The sequence below is a fragment of the Ornithorhynchus anatinus genome, chromosome X5 (genome assembly GCF_004115215.2).
Source record: "Ornithorhynchus anatinus isolate Pmale09 chromosome X5, mOrnAna1.pri.v4, whole genome shotgun sequence".
Taxonomy (NCBI): Eukaryota; Metazoa; Chordata; class Mammalia; order Monotremata; family Ornithorhynchidae; genus Ornithorhynchus; species Ornithorhynchus anatinus.
Genome location: NC_041753.1, coordinates 14,029,684 through 14,044,059, shown reverse-complemented (window position 1 = coordinate 14,044,059; position 14,376 = coordinate 14,029,684). Strand labels below are relative to the sequence as shown.

Below are 14,376 nucleotides of genomic sequence, written 5' to 3'. Positions count from 1 at the left end.
AGATCTGCGAATGCGCTTATGCGTCAGCTCAGGAAAAGCCCCGATTCCCAAATAGTAACACCGTAAACAACTACAACTGTGCGTTCTCCAAATGAACTTCATTTTTCAAGCGGCGTTTGCACTTCGGTGCGTATGGTGATGCCAAGCCTAAAATGACTTCAGCTATTACCGTGACAGATCATCACCCGGGGAATTGGGGTTTTTCTTTTTCTTCCCCCTTCTCCTTTACAGAATGAGTGGGTTTTCACCTGCCTATTGAGATGTACACAGAAGTGTGTCAGTTGCTAATTAGGAATTCCTTCTTTGAGATGTTTTCACTTTAAACCAGAAAATTTGTTCCAAGTACTAATTAAGATTAGAAATAAACATCCATTAATATTCAGCTGTGAAATGTCACAACTTGCCTACGTCTTTCAGTTTTTGCAAGTGCTTAGTGCCACCACATATGTCCACACATGACTATCATATATGATACTGCGTACAGAAATAACATCAGCCCCAAATACAGCCACGATGAATGTTTACCTGGTTCAATGTTAGTTAAAGCTTACTGAATTCTCGACTCGGTGCACCAGATTCAAAACACATTTTCAGATGTATTTCGAACTCATACTTCATACTACGTTGCCACTTACGCTAAGCCACACTAATAGTAACACAAAGAAGCAAGAGGTTATTTACATCAATGCTGTTTAAGTTGAATAGAGCAATCTTTCCTTACCAAACACCTCGATGCCCAGGGCAAGCTAGACAGCCAGTGTCAATGCACTTGAAAGGGACCCCCTGGAATGGACTGCTCAAGATCCCATCTGGTTTGCTCTTCCTCGGGTGCAATTGGAAACAACCAGAGGCAATAGGTCCGGGGGCTGGCAGGCTGCTCACAACAAACAGCCCGGTCCTTCAAACAAAACGGAATGTCAGCAGAACTGTTTTTCGGTCCGTCGGTCGGTCGGTTTTTTTGAGACCCAGTCAACTTTAGTAAAATCTCAATGATTTCCTTAAAAAAAAAAACAAAAAAAAAACACATATCAGTTCACCCCCTTGTAGGGAAGACAATCTCAGTCGAGTCTATGGATTCCTATTGAATTATTTTCTCGTGGATTCCTATCGGACATTCTCTTGTGGATTCCTATTGGACATTCTTTTGTTCCTCTCCTCCAGTCTAATTGGCTTGGTTATGTCTCAGTGATTCGAATGCCGTCGTGCCAGATGATATGGGCAGTAAGTGCTCGAGTTCTCGACTGATCGGGTCAGTGGCGGTCATAGGCAGTGGCAGCTGCTGGGGGGGCGGCTCCACGGGCGGCAGCACTGTAGTAGTAAGGAGAGCCTGGAAGAGAAAAGAGGGCTGTGAAGATCCCATTAAGGGCAGAACGAGGCCTGCGTAAAGGACACTTCCACATCCTGGACAGGGTCCCCGGCTAGCACCGTCTGGGCCGCTGAGGTCGCGTTTGCAACGGATGCCGAATCAGAGGCACGGGCCTCCACTTCAACTTTCCCTCCTGCAGATCCGCGCCAGGTGTCGGCAATTTCGGCATCAGCTGCCCTGACCTCTTCAAGACCAAGGGGATTCTGTAGACTTGGGGGGGGGGGGCGGGGGAGGGCGTTGCTCAATAAAAGTCAGGGAGGGGGTAGATTAGGTGGACGTGTGGTTCACTATCTTTGTCAGAGTCGTAGCCTGAGACTATCAGCCCTGAGGCACTGCTACCAGAAGAGGAACAGACAGACAATTTGGAGGTTTCTCAGGAGAACAGGGGGAAAAAAATAGCGATGCCAAGAAGCGCTGTGGTTAGAGTTCTCCGGTGCCACCTCTGCACTGCGAAAGGATCCCATCTCCCTTGAGAATCTGTACGGTTCCAGAGGGCCCTGATCTAGGAAGACCAATCCTTACTACCATTTCTGGCTGGGTTGCATCGGGTCACTGGGAGAGCCACTGGCCCCCCTGCCTCCGAAAGGAGGTGAATAGCGAGCCACCACGATACTGACCCCTTTCCCGTTGCCCGGATGGCACGTCACGGTTACTAATGACCACGGCGTCAAGTCTCTAGCTGTGGTTACCCACGGGAAAAGGGAAAAGGAGCATCACGGCAGTTTCCCAGAGCATTTTAAGCCGCCCGAAAAGTATTTTTTTTAGGCTTGGATAATGATTTTCAGATTGAACTACCACATCCATCAAGTTCACCGGGTGCTGGGAGAAACATAGGCGCCGTGTCCGTATTCCGTTCCGTACTACAGGCAAACTGGGAAGAAAATCACAAGGAAAATACGTAGCAGTTCTACTTCCAAAAACAGGACTTCCCGGAGACCAGGCCACAAGGAGCCATCTTAATTTGGACTCGGCCGTCGGTCGCTCTCCATGGTTGATACCCTTCTTTAGGCAACGGAGAAATGAAAGCAGCATGAAGAGTGTGTCTGTGGGCACCCACACATCGAATTCGTTTAATTCTATGGTCGGTCGGTTAAACATCGACCCAAAGACGTTGGGCATTAACAAATGAGCCGCCGAGCTATCCCCTCTCTCTGAATACAACAACTCGGGCTGGAGCTGGCACGCTGTGTTTCTCAAGTGACCGGCTGAGTTTACCGCATCTACTGCTTTTGCTTCTTGGGACTTGATTTTTGGTTTTTGCACTTTGGAAAACTCAGACCAAAAAAACCAAACAGATTCTCAGTTTTCCAGCTTCACCTGCGGGTCCTCTGAAATGATTGTGTTTGATTTTTTTTTCTTATGAACTTCCATCACTGACCTAGAAGTTCCTCGATGGCAGGGGCTGCCCTTTGTCCTTTTAACGTATGCTCCCAAGCTCACAGTACTCTGTATATTGTACGCACTCACTAAATGCCGATGACGATGATGAAATGGAATGCTTCCGCTGCATTTCAAAAATCTGTTTTCAATACTCCTTGAAGATAAATTAATGGAGTGATTTTGCTTAGTACAGTGCCTGGCACATAGTGCGTGCTTAACAAATACCACAGATTTTGTAACGCCCTTGCTCTGTACAGCCTAAAACTGCCATCTAACCCACATGAGAGGGTTCCCTTCCTTTCTACATTGGTTCCCCAAATACTTTCATATGTCTATATATGAATGGCATCTATTAAGTACTTAGTATGTGCCAAGAGTTGGCATACACGCCAACTCCTATGAGAAGCAGCGTGGCTTAGTGGAAAGGGCACGGGCCTGGGAGTCGGAGGCCGTGGGTTCTAATCCCGGCTCCGCCACTTGTCTGCTGTGTGACTTTGGGCAAGTCACTTAAGTTCACTGTGCCTCAGTTCCCTCCTCTGTAAAATGGGGATTAAGACTGTGAGCCCCATGTGGGACAACCTGATTACCTTGCATGTCCCCCAGAGCTTAGAACAGTGCTTGGCATATAGTAAGTGCTTAACAAATGCCATCATTATTATTATTTATTATACACAGAAGATACACAGATCTGACATGGTACCTGTCCTGCATAGGGTGCACAATCTAATTAATAAATTCATTATGGTATCTGTTAACACTTACTATGTGCCAAGCACTCTTCTAAGCGCTGGGGCAGATACAAGTTAATCAGGTTGGACCCAGTCCCCGTCCCATATTGGCTCACCCTCTTAATCCCCGTGATCAGATGAGGGAATTGAGGCCTAGAGAAGTTAGGTGACTTGCCCAAGGTCACACAGGAGACACGTGGCAGAGCCGGGACTAGAACCCAGGTCCTTCTGACTCCCAGGCCCCTGCTCCATCCACTAAGCCATGATTCTCTTGGAAGTGTAGGAGGGTAGGTATCTCATTTTCAGGTTATAGCTGAGGAAACTGAGGCCCAGAGAGGTTAAGTGACTCGCCCAAGTTCCCCCAGATCAAGGTCACTGGGACAGCTGGGACTAGAACTCAGATCTCCTGGCCTGGTAAGGCTGTCTCCCTTCTCTCGACTCTCCTATCCGAATTCATAGCCAGGAGTTGGCTTAGTCTCCCTCCGTTTGACTTTGAACAGCACACGGTGAAGTTAACTAGCGGAAGGTGGGCCCCACTGTGTGGGAGACTCTGGGTTTAGGAGGCGTTGCTATGGGAAAGGCCTCGATGTTCTCAAGGAGCTTGCACTGGGTGTCACAAGACTTCCACTATTTGGGATTTCAACAAAAATTTCAACCTACGTGACTCTCGGTCTTTCATCTACCTTACAGTTTCTTGGAAAGATATTTTCATCTTTCTGCCTCCTTCAACATAAGTTACTGCATTACCATTGTCACTTGCGGGTAAAAATGAATTTTAACTGCCAGTGAAATTTATGCAGCAGTTTTGACCCCAAATGAAAAATTTCTCCCCATTTTTAAAATAATCAAAGGCAAACCTCACTTGGTTAGCTTTATTGGTTCAGTGGCAGAGTGCCATGACATATGCTATAAAGAAAGATAAAGATGGATGGACACAATGGATGGATGATAGATAGATTTGCTTGTTACTTTTATCAGAGGTAGAGGAACTCCAAGCTGAAACCTAAGTAATAACCAAACGCTCTCTTTCTTAATTTGAATTTTTATACCGAAGTTGTAAAAAGCCAAATCACTGAACCCTGACAGTAAAGGCGAAAAACTGAAAACTAAAAAGAACACGTAAGACATTCTTAATGATCGTTTGAAAGCCATATTCTATTTACGTGATTTCCTTCTTTATAAAACTAGGATTTGTGTCACTGGATTAATTTCAACGTTTCTGCTATTTTGTCTTAATTCTGAAGTTCCGCTTTCGGGGCACAGTCCTGTTTGTGAGGAGTGGGGAAACCTTTGGGAGCTGAAAGATTCTGAAGTTCTAAATCTTCTAAATTTTCCTAAGAGATGTCCATTAATTTGAAAACAGCAGACAGAATAAGAGTGGAAAGAACAGGTAGTAAACACAGAATTCATTTTCACAATAAGTGTGCAGGTCGATAATATCAGTAGGTTCAAGAGAGGTTTGGATAAATTCCTTGCAGGAGGCTTTAATGGGTTTATCGGAGGAAAGTTAGGGATGAAGAAGGGGAAGTCGGAGATGTTAGATGGTACATCTGTAATCACTGAGATGGGTATCAAGTAGGACAATACGGTTCCTTCAAGGATCTTGTTGCCCGTTAGAGACAGAACACTGGACCGGAGGGACGCTTAGTCTGATTCACTGATGGCGCTTCTTACTGGGGCAAATCCTGGTTCGAAGGAATGCCTATACAGGCCTCAGCCACACTTCCCCACTGCCTACCCAACCCTCATCTCCCTTTGCAGGTCTGTCCCACACGCACAATACATTTGCCGGTGGATTCAAATAGGAAACTTCTCTCCCCTAGAGGCTGAGCCTCCAGCCCAGAACAATAGGGCAGGAAGGACCTAGGTAGATCCCTCCCTCCGCCATCCTCACCTGCCCTATCAATTTGGTCAAGAGCCAAAGTCCATTCTGCTCAGTATCAATTGTAACTAACCACTGAACTTGGGGACGTAATCGGCTACAGCTCAAGTGAGTCAGTGACCTGTCCCCGCGTACGCATGAACAGCGGGGATTTTTCTATCCCGTCTTGCTGTGCACAAAGCTACGCCCAGGTGATCGGCCCCTTCACCGGTGCTGCCGGTTAACAAAAAGAACGCTTCTGGAATGGCTAACTGCTATAATGGCTCATAACTGGACAAACGGGGTAGGTTCAGAAATTTAGAAAATTTTTGGTATCGACTCTGTTATACTGTACTCTGTCAATTGCTCAGGACAGTGCTCTTCACACAGTAAGCACTCAGTCAACACAACTGATTAAATTGTGGTGCCTTATGAGCAAGTCAAAAGAAATCACCACTGATTTCTAATGCCGATTTTGGCAGGCCCGCTCATTTTTTTTTTTTTAAATTACCCTAATAACCAGATAGTTCTTTCTTGTGTTCAACTGAAATCTCTGCATTTCTTCTTGTTCAGTTTTCACTGAAAAACTAGAGAAGCAGTGTGACTTAATGGAAAGAGCAGGGGCCTGGGAGTCAGAGGACCTGGGTTCTAATCCAGGCTTCACTTGTCTGCTGTGTGATCACAGACAAGTCACTTAACTTCTCTGTGCCTCAGTTACCTCATCCGTAAAATGGGGATTAAGACAGTGAGCCCCACGTGGGATATGGGACTATGTCCATCCTGATTAGCTTGGATCGACCCCAACACTTAGTACAGTGCCTGGCACTGGTTTAATAATTAAAAAAACCAAACTAGCCAGCATTCTCCATATAAAAACCATCATAATAATAATGAAGATAGCATTTGTTAAGCGCTTACTATGTGCCAAGCACTGTTCTAATACTCCAGCTGGAATTTAAGTCACTCCTTACCCTCTCTTCTCCAGGCTAACAACCCCAGCTCCTTTAACCTTTCCTTGCAGGACCTGATTTCCTTCCCTTAAATACTTTTAATCACTTTGCTCATGTGCCTTCTCCAGTTTCTCTACATTATTTTTGAAGTGCAGTGACCAACTTGGTTATCTTGTATATACCTCAGTGCTTAATACAGTGCTATATAAATACCACAGTTATTATTACAAGTCAATTTTACAGATGGAAAAACTAAGGCACTGAAGGTAAGTGATGTACTCAAGCTCACACAGAGAAACCAATCATGGAACAGAATTCTACCTCCTGACACTCTGACCTATGTTCTCTTCACTAGGCCACAGAGCCAAGAGATTTACATTCTGTAATATCTGTTTCGATTTAATTCCACTGGAACATTTTTTATGAGCCCAACGGGCAGTGCTAGAACATCCCCAGGGAGGTAACAACACCCCATCGGCGTTTTAGCTCATGCTTTCATTTTAGCACACCCAATGCAACTGACTCAGGCAGCGCCTGATCGGAAATGCTTGAGTAGAAAGTGTAAATTACATGACCATTAATTGACTGCTCCCCAAATTTGAAATCACCAAGGGCACAAAGCTGAACTTTAAAAATCCTACACGTCCATCACTGGACTTTCTCATTGTCACTGTGGAATACAGAAGATACGCGGGTCACAAAGATTGATGAACTTCATTAAATGTCCATTCTCCATTAAGTGACATATCCCATATATGTAAATATTATACAGTGCATTATTACAGCATGTTCTCCTCTGGCCAAGCACTTAATCATGTGATTGCTTATGAGAAACAAAAAGAGCTCTTTCACTCAATCCAGAATCTTCCAAGAAGACTCACAGGCAATCAAATACCTGTACACCCACCTTCTCTGAGCCGCTCTCTCATTCACCCCGCATAGCCAATCCGTCACCAAAACCTGCCGGTCTCACCTTCACGACATCGCCAAGATCCGCTCTTTCCTCTCCTTCCAAACCGCTACCTCGTTAGTACAGTCACTCATCGCATCCCGACTGGATTACTGTATCAGCATCCTTTCTGATCTCCCAACCTCCTGTCTCTCCCCGCTTCAGTCTATACTTCACTCTGCTGCCTGGATTACCTTTCTAGAGAAACGCTCTGGGCGTATCACCGCCCCCCTTCCTCAAAAATCTCCAGTGGTTGCCTATCAACCTTCGTATGAAGCAAAATCTTCTCACTACTGGCTTCAAAGCTGTCCATCACCTTGCCCCCTCCTACCTCACCTCCATTCTCTCCTTCTACAGCCCAGCTTGCACACTCTGCTCCTCCGCCGCCGCTAACCTCACTGTGCCTCGTTCTCGCCTGTCCCGCCGTCGACCTCTGGCCTGGAATTCCCTCCCTCCTCACATCTGCCAAACTAGCTCTCTTCTCCCCTTCAAAGCCCTACTGAAAGTTCACCTCCTCCAGGAGGCCTTCCCAGTCTGAGTCCCCCTTTTCCTCTGCTCCTCCTCCCCTCCTCATCGTCCCTTCTCCCTCCCTCTGCTCTACCCCCCTACCCACCCCACAGCACTTGTGTATATAGGTACATATTTATTATTCTATCTACTTTATAAATCGTGTGCATATATCTATAATTCTATTTATTTTGATGCTACTGATGCCTGTCTACTCGTTTCGTTTTGTTGTCTGTCTCCCCCCCTTAATAATAATAATAATGTTCGTATTTGTTAAGCGCTTACTATGTGCAGAGCACTGTTCTAAGCGCTGGGGTAGACACAGGGGAATCAGGTTGTCCCACGTGGGGCTCGCAGTCTTAATCCCCATTTTACAGATGAGGTAACTGAGGCCCAGAGAAGTGAAGTGACTTGCCCACAGTCACACAGCTGACAAGTGGTAGAGCCGGGATTCGAACCCATGACCTCTGACTCCAAAGCCCGTGCTCTTTCCACTGAGCCACGCTGCTTCTCAACCCCTTCTAGACTGTGAGCCCGTTGTTGGGTAGGGACTGTCTCTATCTGTTGTGGACTTGTACTTTCCAAGGGCTTAGTACAGTGCTCTGCACACAGTAAGCGCTCAGTAAATACGACTGAATGAATGAATGACAAGGACTGGGTCTAACCCGATTAGCTACTCGAGTGCTTAGCACATAGTAAGCCCTTAAATGTTGTTATTGTTACTATTGTTTCAAAGAAATAAGTTTTTGAAAATCAATTACTGAGGAAAAAAAAATGTGTGGATGCTTTAAAATAGTGTTTTGGGTTTCTGGGGCTTCTGGCCATTCTGATAGAGGTCCCTAAAGTGCAAGAAAAGATTCTGTTTAATAGAAATGGTCTATCGAAAATTTTCTTTGCTCCTTCTAAGAAGGTTCTTGTCAGGACCATTTCTCCACCAAACCCCCAACTCTGCCCTGCCGAATGGCAGGAGTCATAGGAGAAATTATTTCTTCTGATTCTCTCTAGGGTCCAGAAGTAACCAATACCCTGACACACCCATTGACCAGGGAAGTATCCTGAAAGCAGAGCGTCCCCTTTAGTCTGCACATCCTCTTCTCTGCCTCTTTCGCCCATCTCCCTCTGTACCAAACAAAAACTCCTTGCCACTGGTTTCAAGGCTTTTCTCCAGCACTTTCCATTTTACATAATAACTGCCCTCACCCACTTCTCCCCAGCAGCCACCTCCTTTCCTGTATCCAACTCTTGCCTCTCCTGCCGCCATTTCTTTGCTCAAGCTATCTGCCTGGCCTGGAATTCGCTTCCCCCCCACTCAATCTGCCAGACCTCACCTTTCCCCACCTTCAGAGGCCCCCACTGAAGTCCCACCTCCTCCGATTCCTTATCCACATCCCCAAGCCATAGCAATCTAACAACCAGCTCTTGCGCTTATGTATTTATAATAATAATTAAAGTGTTATTTGTTAAGCGCTTACTATATGCCAGGTATCGTATTTAAGCGCCGGGGTGGTTACAAGCAAATCAGGTTGGACAGACTCCCTGTCCCACATGGGGCTCACAGTCTTAATCCCCAGTTTACAGATGAGGCAACAGAGGCACAGAGAGGTGAAGCAACTTGTCCAAGGTAACACAGCAGACAGGAGGCAGAGCCGGGATTAGAACCCAGGTCCTTCTAACTCCCAGGCCCATGCTCTATCCACTAGGCCACGCTGCTTCTCTGCTATTTACCTGGCCGTCCTCAGCACTTATCGATGTACGTGTAGCCGACTGAAAATTCAGTGTATTTCTTCTGATTCCATAGTTCGTTAACAGTCTTATGTCTGTGTCCCCCGTGAGAGAGTAAGTTCCTTGTGGGTAAGAAATGTGAGTTTTGTACTTGTGTTGTACTTTCCCCAGAGCTTTGTACAGTGCATTGCACTCAGCAGGTACTCAAGAAATCCAGGTTCTTGTTCCACCCTTCTCAGTTCTACACCCTCCCGATACTGCTCTTTACCAATCTCACTTGGCCTTTCTCACCAAGTCCTCTTCTCTATCCTTCATATCCTCCTATTACATCCAGATCCCCACATTCACGTTCCACAGCTTCCCCTTCAACTAAACAAGTAAGATAAAATAAAAACAGCACCGGGGAAAATACTTTTGTGCGTTCGTCTGTTGGAACGCAAGTTCTCTGAGCTCACGGCACGAAGGTGACAACATCCTTTCGTACATGGAGCCCAGTTCTACCACTTTTATCAATGTTGAGCAACAGCAGCAGCAGCAACAACATGAATGGCAAGGGTTGAGACTTTCAAATACATCAGGACTTTCCAATCAGGGTAACAAACACCACCGGCAGTGACCTGCCAGGTAAATGAGTGAAAGCAGCAACACGGAGATCATTCAGGACAAAAAGGATAACAACAGAGTAACCAGTCAAAAAGACTAGGGAGAGAGGGAGAAAAAGGAGAGTAGGCATTTGTGGACCAAATGGTCTTTTGACCTGTTCACCTCCCTCCTCCCCCATTATATTTCTTACAATCCTGGGTTATTATTCACTGTGGCTATTAAAGCCTAATATCTCTCTGAAACTGCCCAACAGCATTCCATTTCGGCTAGGTTAGATTTCTCCAAATCATATTTCTTTAGTGAAATCAAAAAGGCCTGTATTTAAAGTGAAAAATGAAAACATCACATCACAAAACATTCCGTCTTTTTCTCTATCATTATACCCTCATCTAAAATAAACTTGCCCATTCTTCTGTCATTTTTTCTTTCTAATTCATATTATCATCAATTTATTTCTTGACACAGTCATTTCTGGCTCATACTTGTTCTCTAATCCTTTTATAGAAGTCCACAGAAGAGCTGATTCTAATCCTAATTGACTGGTTCCAAACCCTTTCACCTACCATGAAGCCCATGCCAATATTGTCAATCTTCTGATCCTGTCTCCTGTAACAACAGCTAGATAGCTCAGGTGTATCCAAAAGGGAATTCTGTCAGACCCACTTACATTTCACAACGTACACAAATCACATCAGTTCAGAAGGGGGAACAGTGCATCAAACAAAATCTGCCATGATCAACATCAAGTCGAAAGTAATGAGTGGAAATGGTAAAGAAGTTATTACAACAAACCAGCATGAAATTGAATCATTTTTCTTCATTACATTGTGTTGCTATTATCCACTTTTAGCATGTTTAGGTTAAGCAGGCTTTAAACAGGCAGGCCAGCTTTATCAGTAACAGAGTGAACCTCTTTCAGAGTGATATTGGGTGCGTTAGCTAACAAATCACCACAGCTTTCATGATTTCTGTTCCTGCATAAAAAATAACCCCGGTTCTCCCTTCCAGGTACTCAATACGGACTTGCAAATTAGCCACCCCCCAAGGGAATTAATAATTTACTCCAAGGGAGAAGTAAAGAGTTCTGAACGCATTCATTCGCTCCTTATGTACCACCTGGGGGGAGAGAGAAAACAAGCTAGTTTAAACAAAAAAAACAAGGTTTGTGGGCTGGTGGATCTTAGGTATCTACTTGCAAGGCAGCAAGAGCAAGACGTGAACTCGTCATTTGAAAACTAAGACTTGAGAGGTGTTTCAAGGCCAGAGATTTGTTGAATCTAAATCTCTCAAAGAGTGGATGTGTCTGTGTAGTGGGATGGCCATGGGCCTAACAAAGGATGGCAATAATAACTTTAACCTTATCAGGCTCCTGGCAGGGTTAGCCCCAAATGATGCCTTCATTTGCTTTCTCTTTACTTAGCCCAGTTTTTAGCTCCTTCTGGGCAGGGAATGTTTCTACCAACTCTGTTATATTTTGCTCTCCCAAACGCTTAGTACAGTGCTCTGCAATCGATCGTATTTATTTAGTGCCGATCGGGTGCAGGGCACTGTACCTAAGCACGTGGGAGAGTACAACGCAACAGAGTTGGCAGACACGTGCCCTGCCCACACAGTAAGCACTCGATAAACATGATCAATTGATTAAAAGTAGAGAAAAAAAATCCAAAGCATACCGATTATGGGATTTGAAGATGGTTATTCTCTTTGTTTCGGGGATCACAGAATTCCCTTTTACCCACCATCGCCATCGTTTAGACCAGCACGATTAAGTCAGAGGTGATGGGGTGGGAGGGAACAGAACTATTTGGCTGAGGCAGAAGATAGGACTTGAGGGGCATGGGTTGTATTTCTACTCGTGGATTTGCCAAGCAAACCTTTCTACATTACCAGAGTTAAGCAGGGCTCTCTGTTAGGGCCAGTCTTGTTCAGTCTCTACCGTGTAGCTAAGCTTCAGGATTCTATGAAGAAGTTAGAAGGTGGATTCACGATATAATAATAATGTTGGTATTTGTCAAGCGCTTACTATGTGCAGAGCACTGTTCTAAGCGCTGGGGTAGACACAGGGGAATCAGGTTGTCCCACGTGGGGCTCACAGTCTTCATCCCCATTTTACAGATGAGGTAACTGAGGCACAGAGAAGTGAAGTGACTTGCCCAAGGTCACACAGCTGACAAGTGGCAGAGCTGGGATTCGAACTCATGACCTCTGACTCCAAAGCCCATGCTCTTTCCACTGAGCCGCACTGCTTCTCAATATGTTTCCGATCCATTAGGAAACTCTTTCACCGTCTTCCCATCCTCTGAAATCACATCTCCTCCAGAAGATCTTTTCTGATTGATTGTTCATCCCTCCACATTACATCCACCGACTGTCATTTTAGCACTTCCATGCCATCTAAGCACTTGAGTGCTCACACCCACCTTGTAGCATATCTTTTTACCACATTATTTCCTCTGATCTACAGTCGATTCTAGTGTCTGTATCCCCCACTAGATTTTAAGTTCCTTGAAGGTAGGGATCACGTCTACTAATTTTATTGTATTCTCCCAGATGCTCAGTACAGTGCTCTAGACACAGTAGATGTTCAATCAATGGTATTTACACCTGGGAAAGTTCAATACAACAGAGTTGGTAGGCAGATTCCCTGCCCACCACAAGCTTACAATCTAGAGTGGAAGACGGACATAAATATAAATAAGCTACGGCTAGGCACGTATATGCTGTGGGGCTGAGGGTGGGGTGAATATCGAGCGCCCCAAGGGTACAGATCCAGGCGCGTAGATGAAGCAGAAGGGCGAAGGAGTCGGGGAAAGGGGGCTTGTTCAGGGAAGGCCCCTTGGAGGAGATGCAATCTTAAGGCTTTGAAGGTGGGGAGAGTAGTAGGCTGGTGTAGAGTGAAGGGAAGGGATTTGCAGGCCAGAGGGAAGATGAGGGGAAGGAGTTGGTGGCAAGATAGTTGAGACCAGGACACAGTGAGCCAGCTGGCGCTAGAGGAGCAAAGTGTGCAGGCTGAGCTGTGCTAGGAGATTAGGGAGGTAAGGTAGGAGGGGGCGAGCCGATTGAGCACTTCAAAGACGATGGTAAGGAATTCCTGTTTGATGTGGATGTACAACCACTGGACATTCTTTGAGGAGTGGAAAGGTGAGGACTGAACGTGCTTTTAGAAAAGTGATCCGGGCAGCAGAGTGAAGTGTGGCCTGGAGTGAAGAGAGGCAGGAGGCAGGGAGGTCAGCAAGGAGACTGATGCAGTAGTCAAGGCGAGATAAGATAAGCGCTTGGATTAATGTGGTCGCAGTTTGGATGGAGATGAAAGGGAGGATTTTAGCAATGTTATCAAGATTGAATCCATAGAATTTAGTGACAGACTGAATACGTGGTTTGAACGAGAGAGACAAGTGGAGGATAACGCCCAGTTTACGGGCTTGTGAGATGGGAAGGATGGCAGTGCTGTCTACAGGGTTGGGCGAGTCACAGGGAGAACAGGGTTTGGGTGGGAAGATGAGATGTTCTGTTTTGGCATGTTAAATTGGCAGTGTTGGCGGGACATCCAAGTAAAGATGACCTGAAGGCAGGAGGAAATGCGAGACTGCAGAGGAGGAAAGAGAGGAGGCTGGAGATGTAGGATTTGGAATCATCCACATAAAGGTGGTAGAGTTGAAGCCATGGGAGTAAATGAAATAATAACAATAATAATAATAATAATGTTGGCATTTGTCAAGCGCTTACTATGTGCAGAGCACCGTTTAAGCGCCGGAGTAGATAGAGGGTACTCACGTTGGCCCACGCGAGGCTCACAGTCTTCATCCCCATTTTACAGATGAGGGAACTGAGGCCCAGAGAAGTAAAGTGACGTGCCCACAGTCACGCAGCTGACAAGCGGCGGAGCCGGGATTAGAACCCATGACCTCTGACTCCCAAGCCCGGGCTCTTTCCACTGAGCCATGTTGCTTAGTACAGTGCTCTGCACACAGTGAGCGCTCAATTACTACGAATGAACGAATGCTCATGTGCTCTATTAACTAAACAGCTAGCCATTAACTAGCCATTTAGTTAACTGAATGAGTTCTCCAAGGGAGTGGGTGTAGATGGAGAATAGATGGGGACCTAGAACTGAACCTTGAGGGGCACCCACAGTTAGGGGGTGGGAGGCAGAGGAGAAGCCCGTGAAAGACACTGAGAATGAGCGGCCAGAGAGATGGGAGGAGAACCAGGAGAGACCTGCGTCAGTGAAGCCATCGTTGGATAATGTTTCCAGGAGAAGGGGGTGGTCCACAGCGCCGAAGGCAGCCGAGAGATCGAGGAGGATTGGG

General features: G+C 45.9%; 1 protein-coding gene across 2 annotated transcripts in view; it reads right to left on the bottom strand.

The window, feature by feature from the left end:
- Window positions 1-673: 673 nt before the first annotated feature.
- PAX5 (paired box 5) overlaps window positions 674-14,376 on the bottom strand; it is a 251,331-nt gene continuing 237,628 nt past the window's right edge. For both annotated transcript variants that reach the window (XM_029056299.1, XM_029056300.1), the window contains one exon: window positions 674-1,327. In XM_029056299.1, coding sequence (XP_028912132.1) covers window positions 1,251-1,327 — 77 coding nt within the window. In that variant the 3' untranslated portion in view covers window positions 674-1,250. The remainder of the gene's footprint in view (window positions 1,328-14,376) is intronic.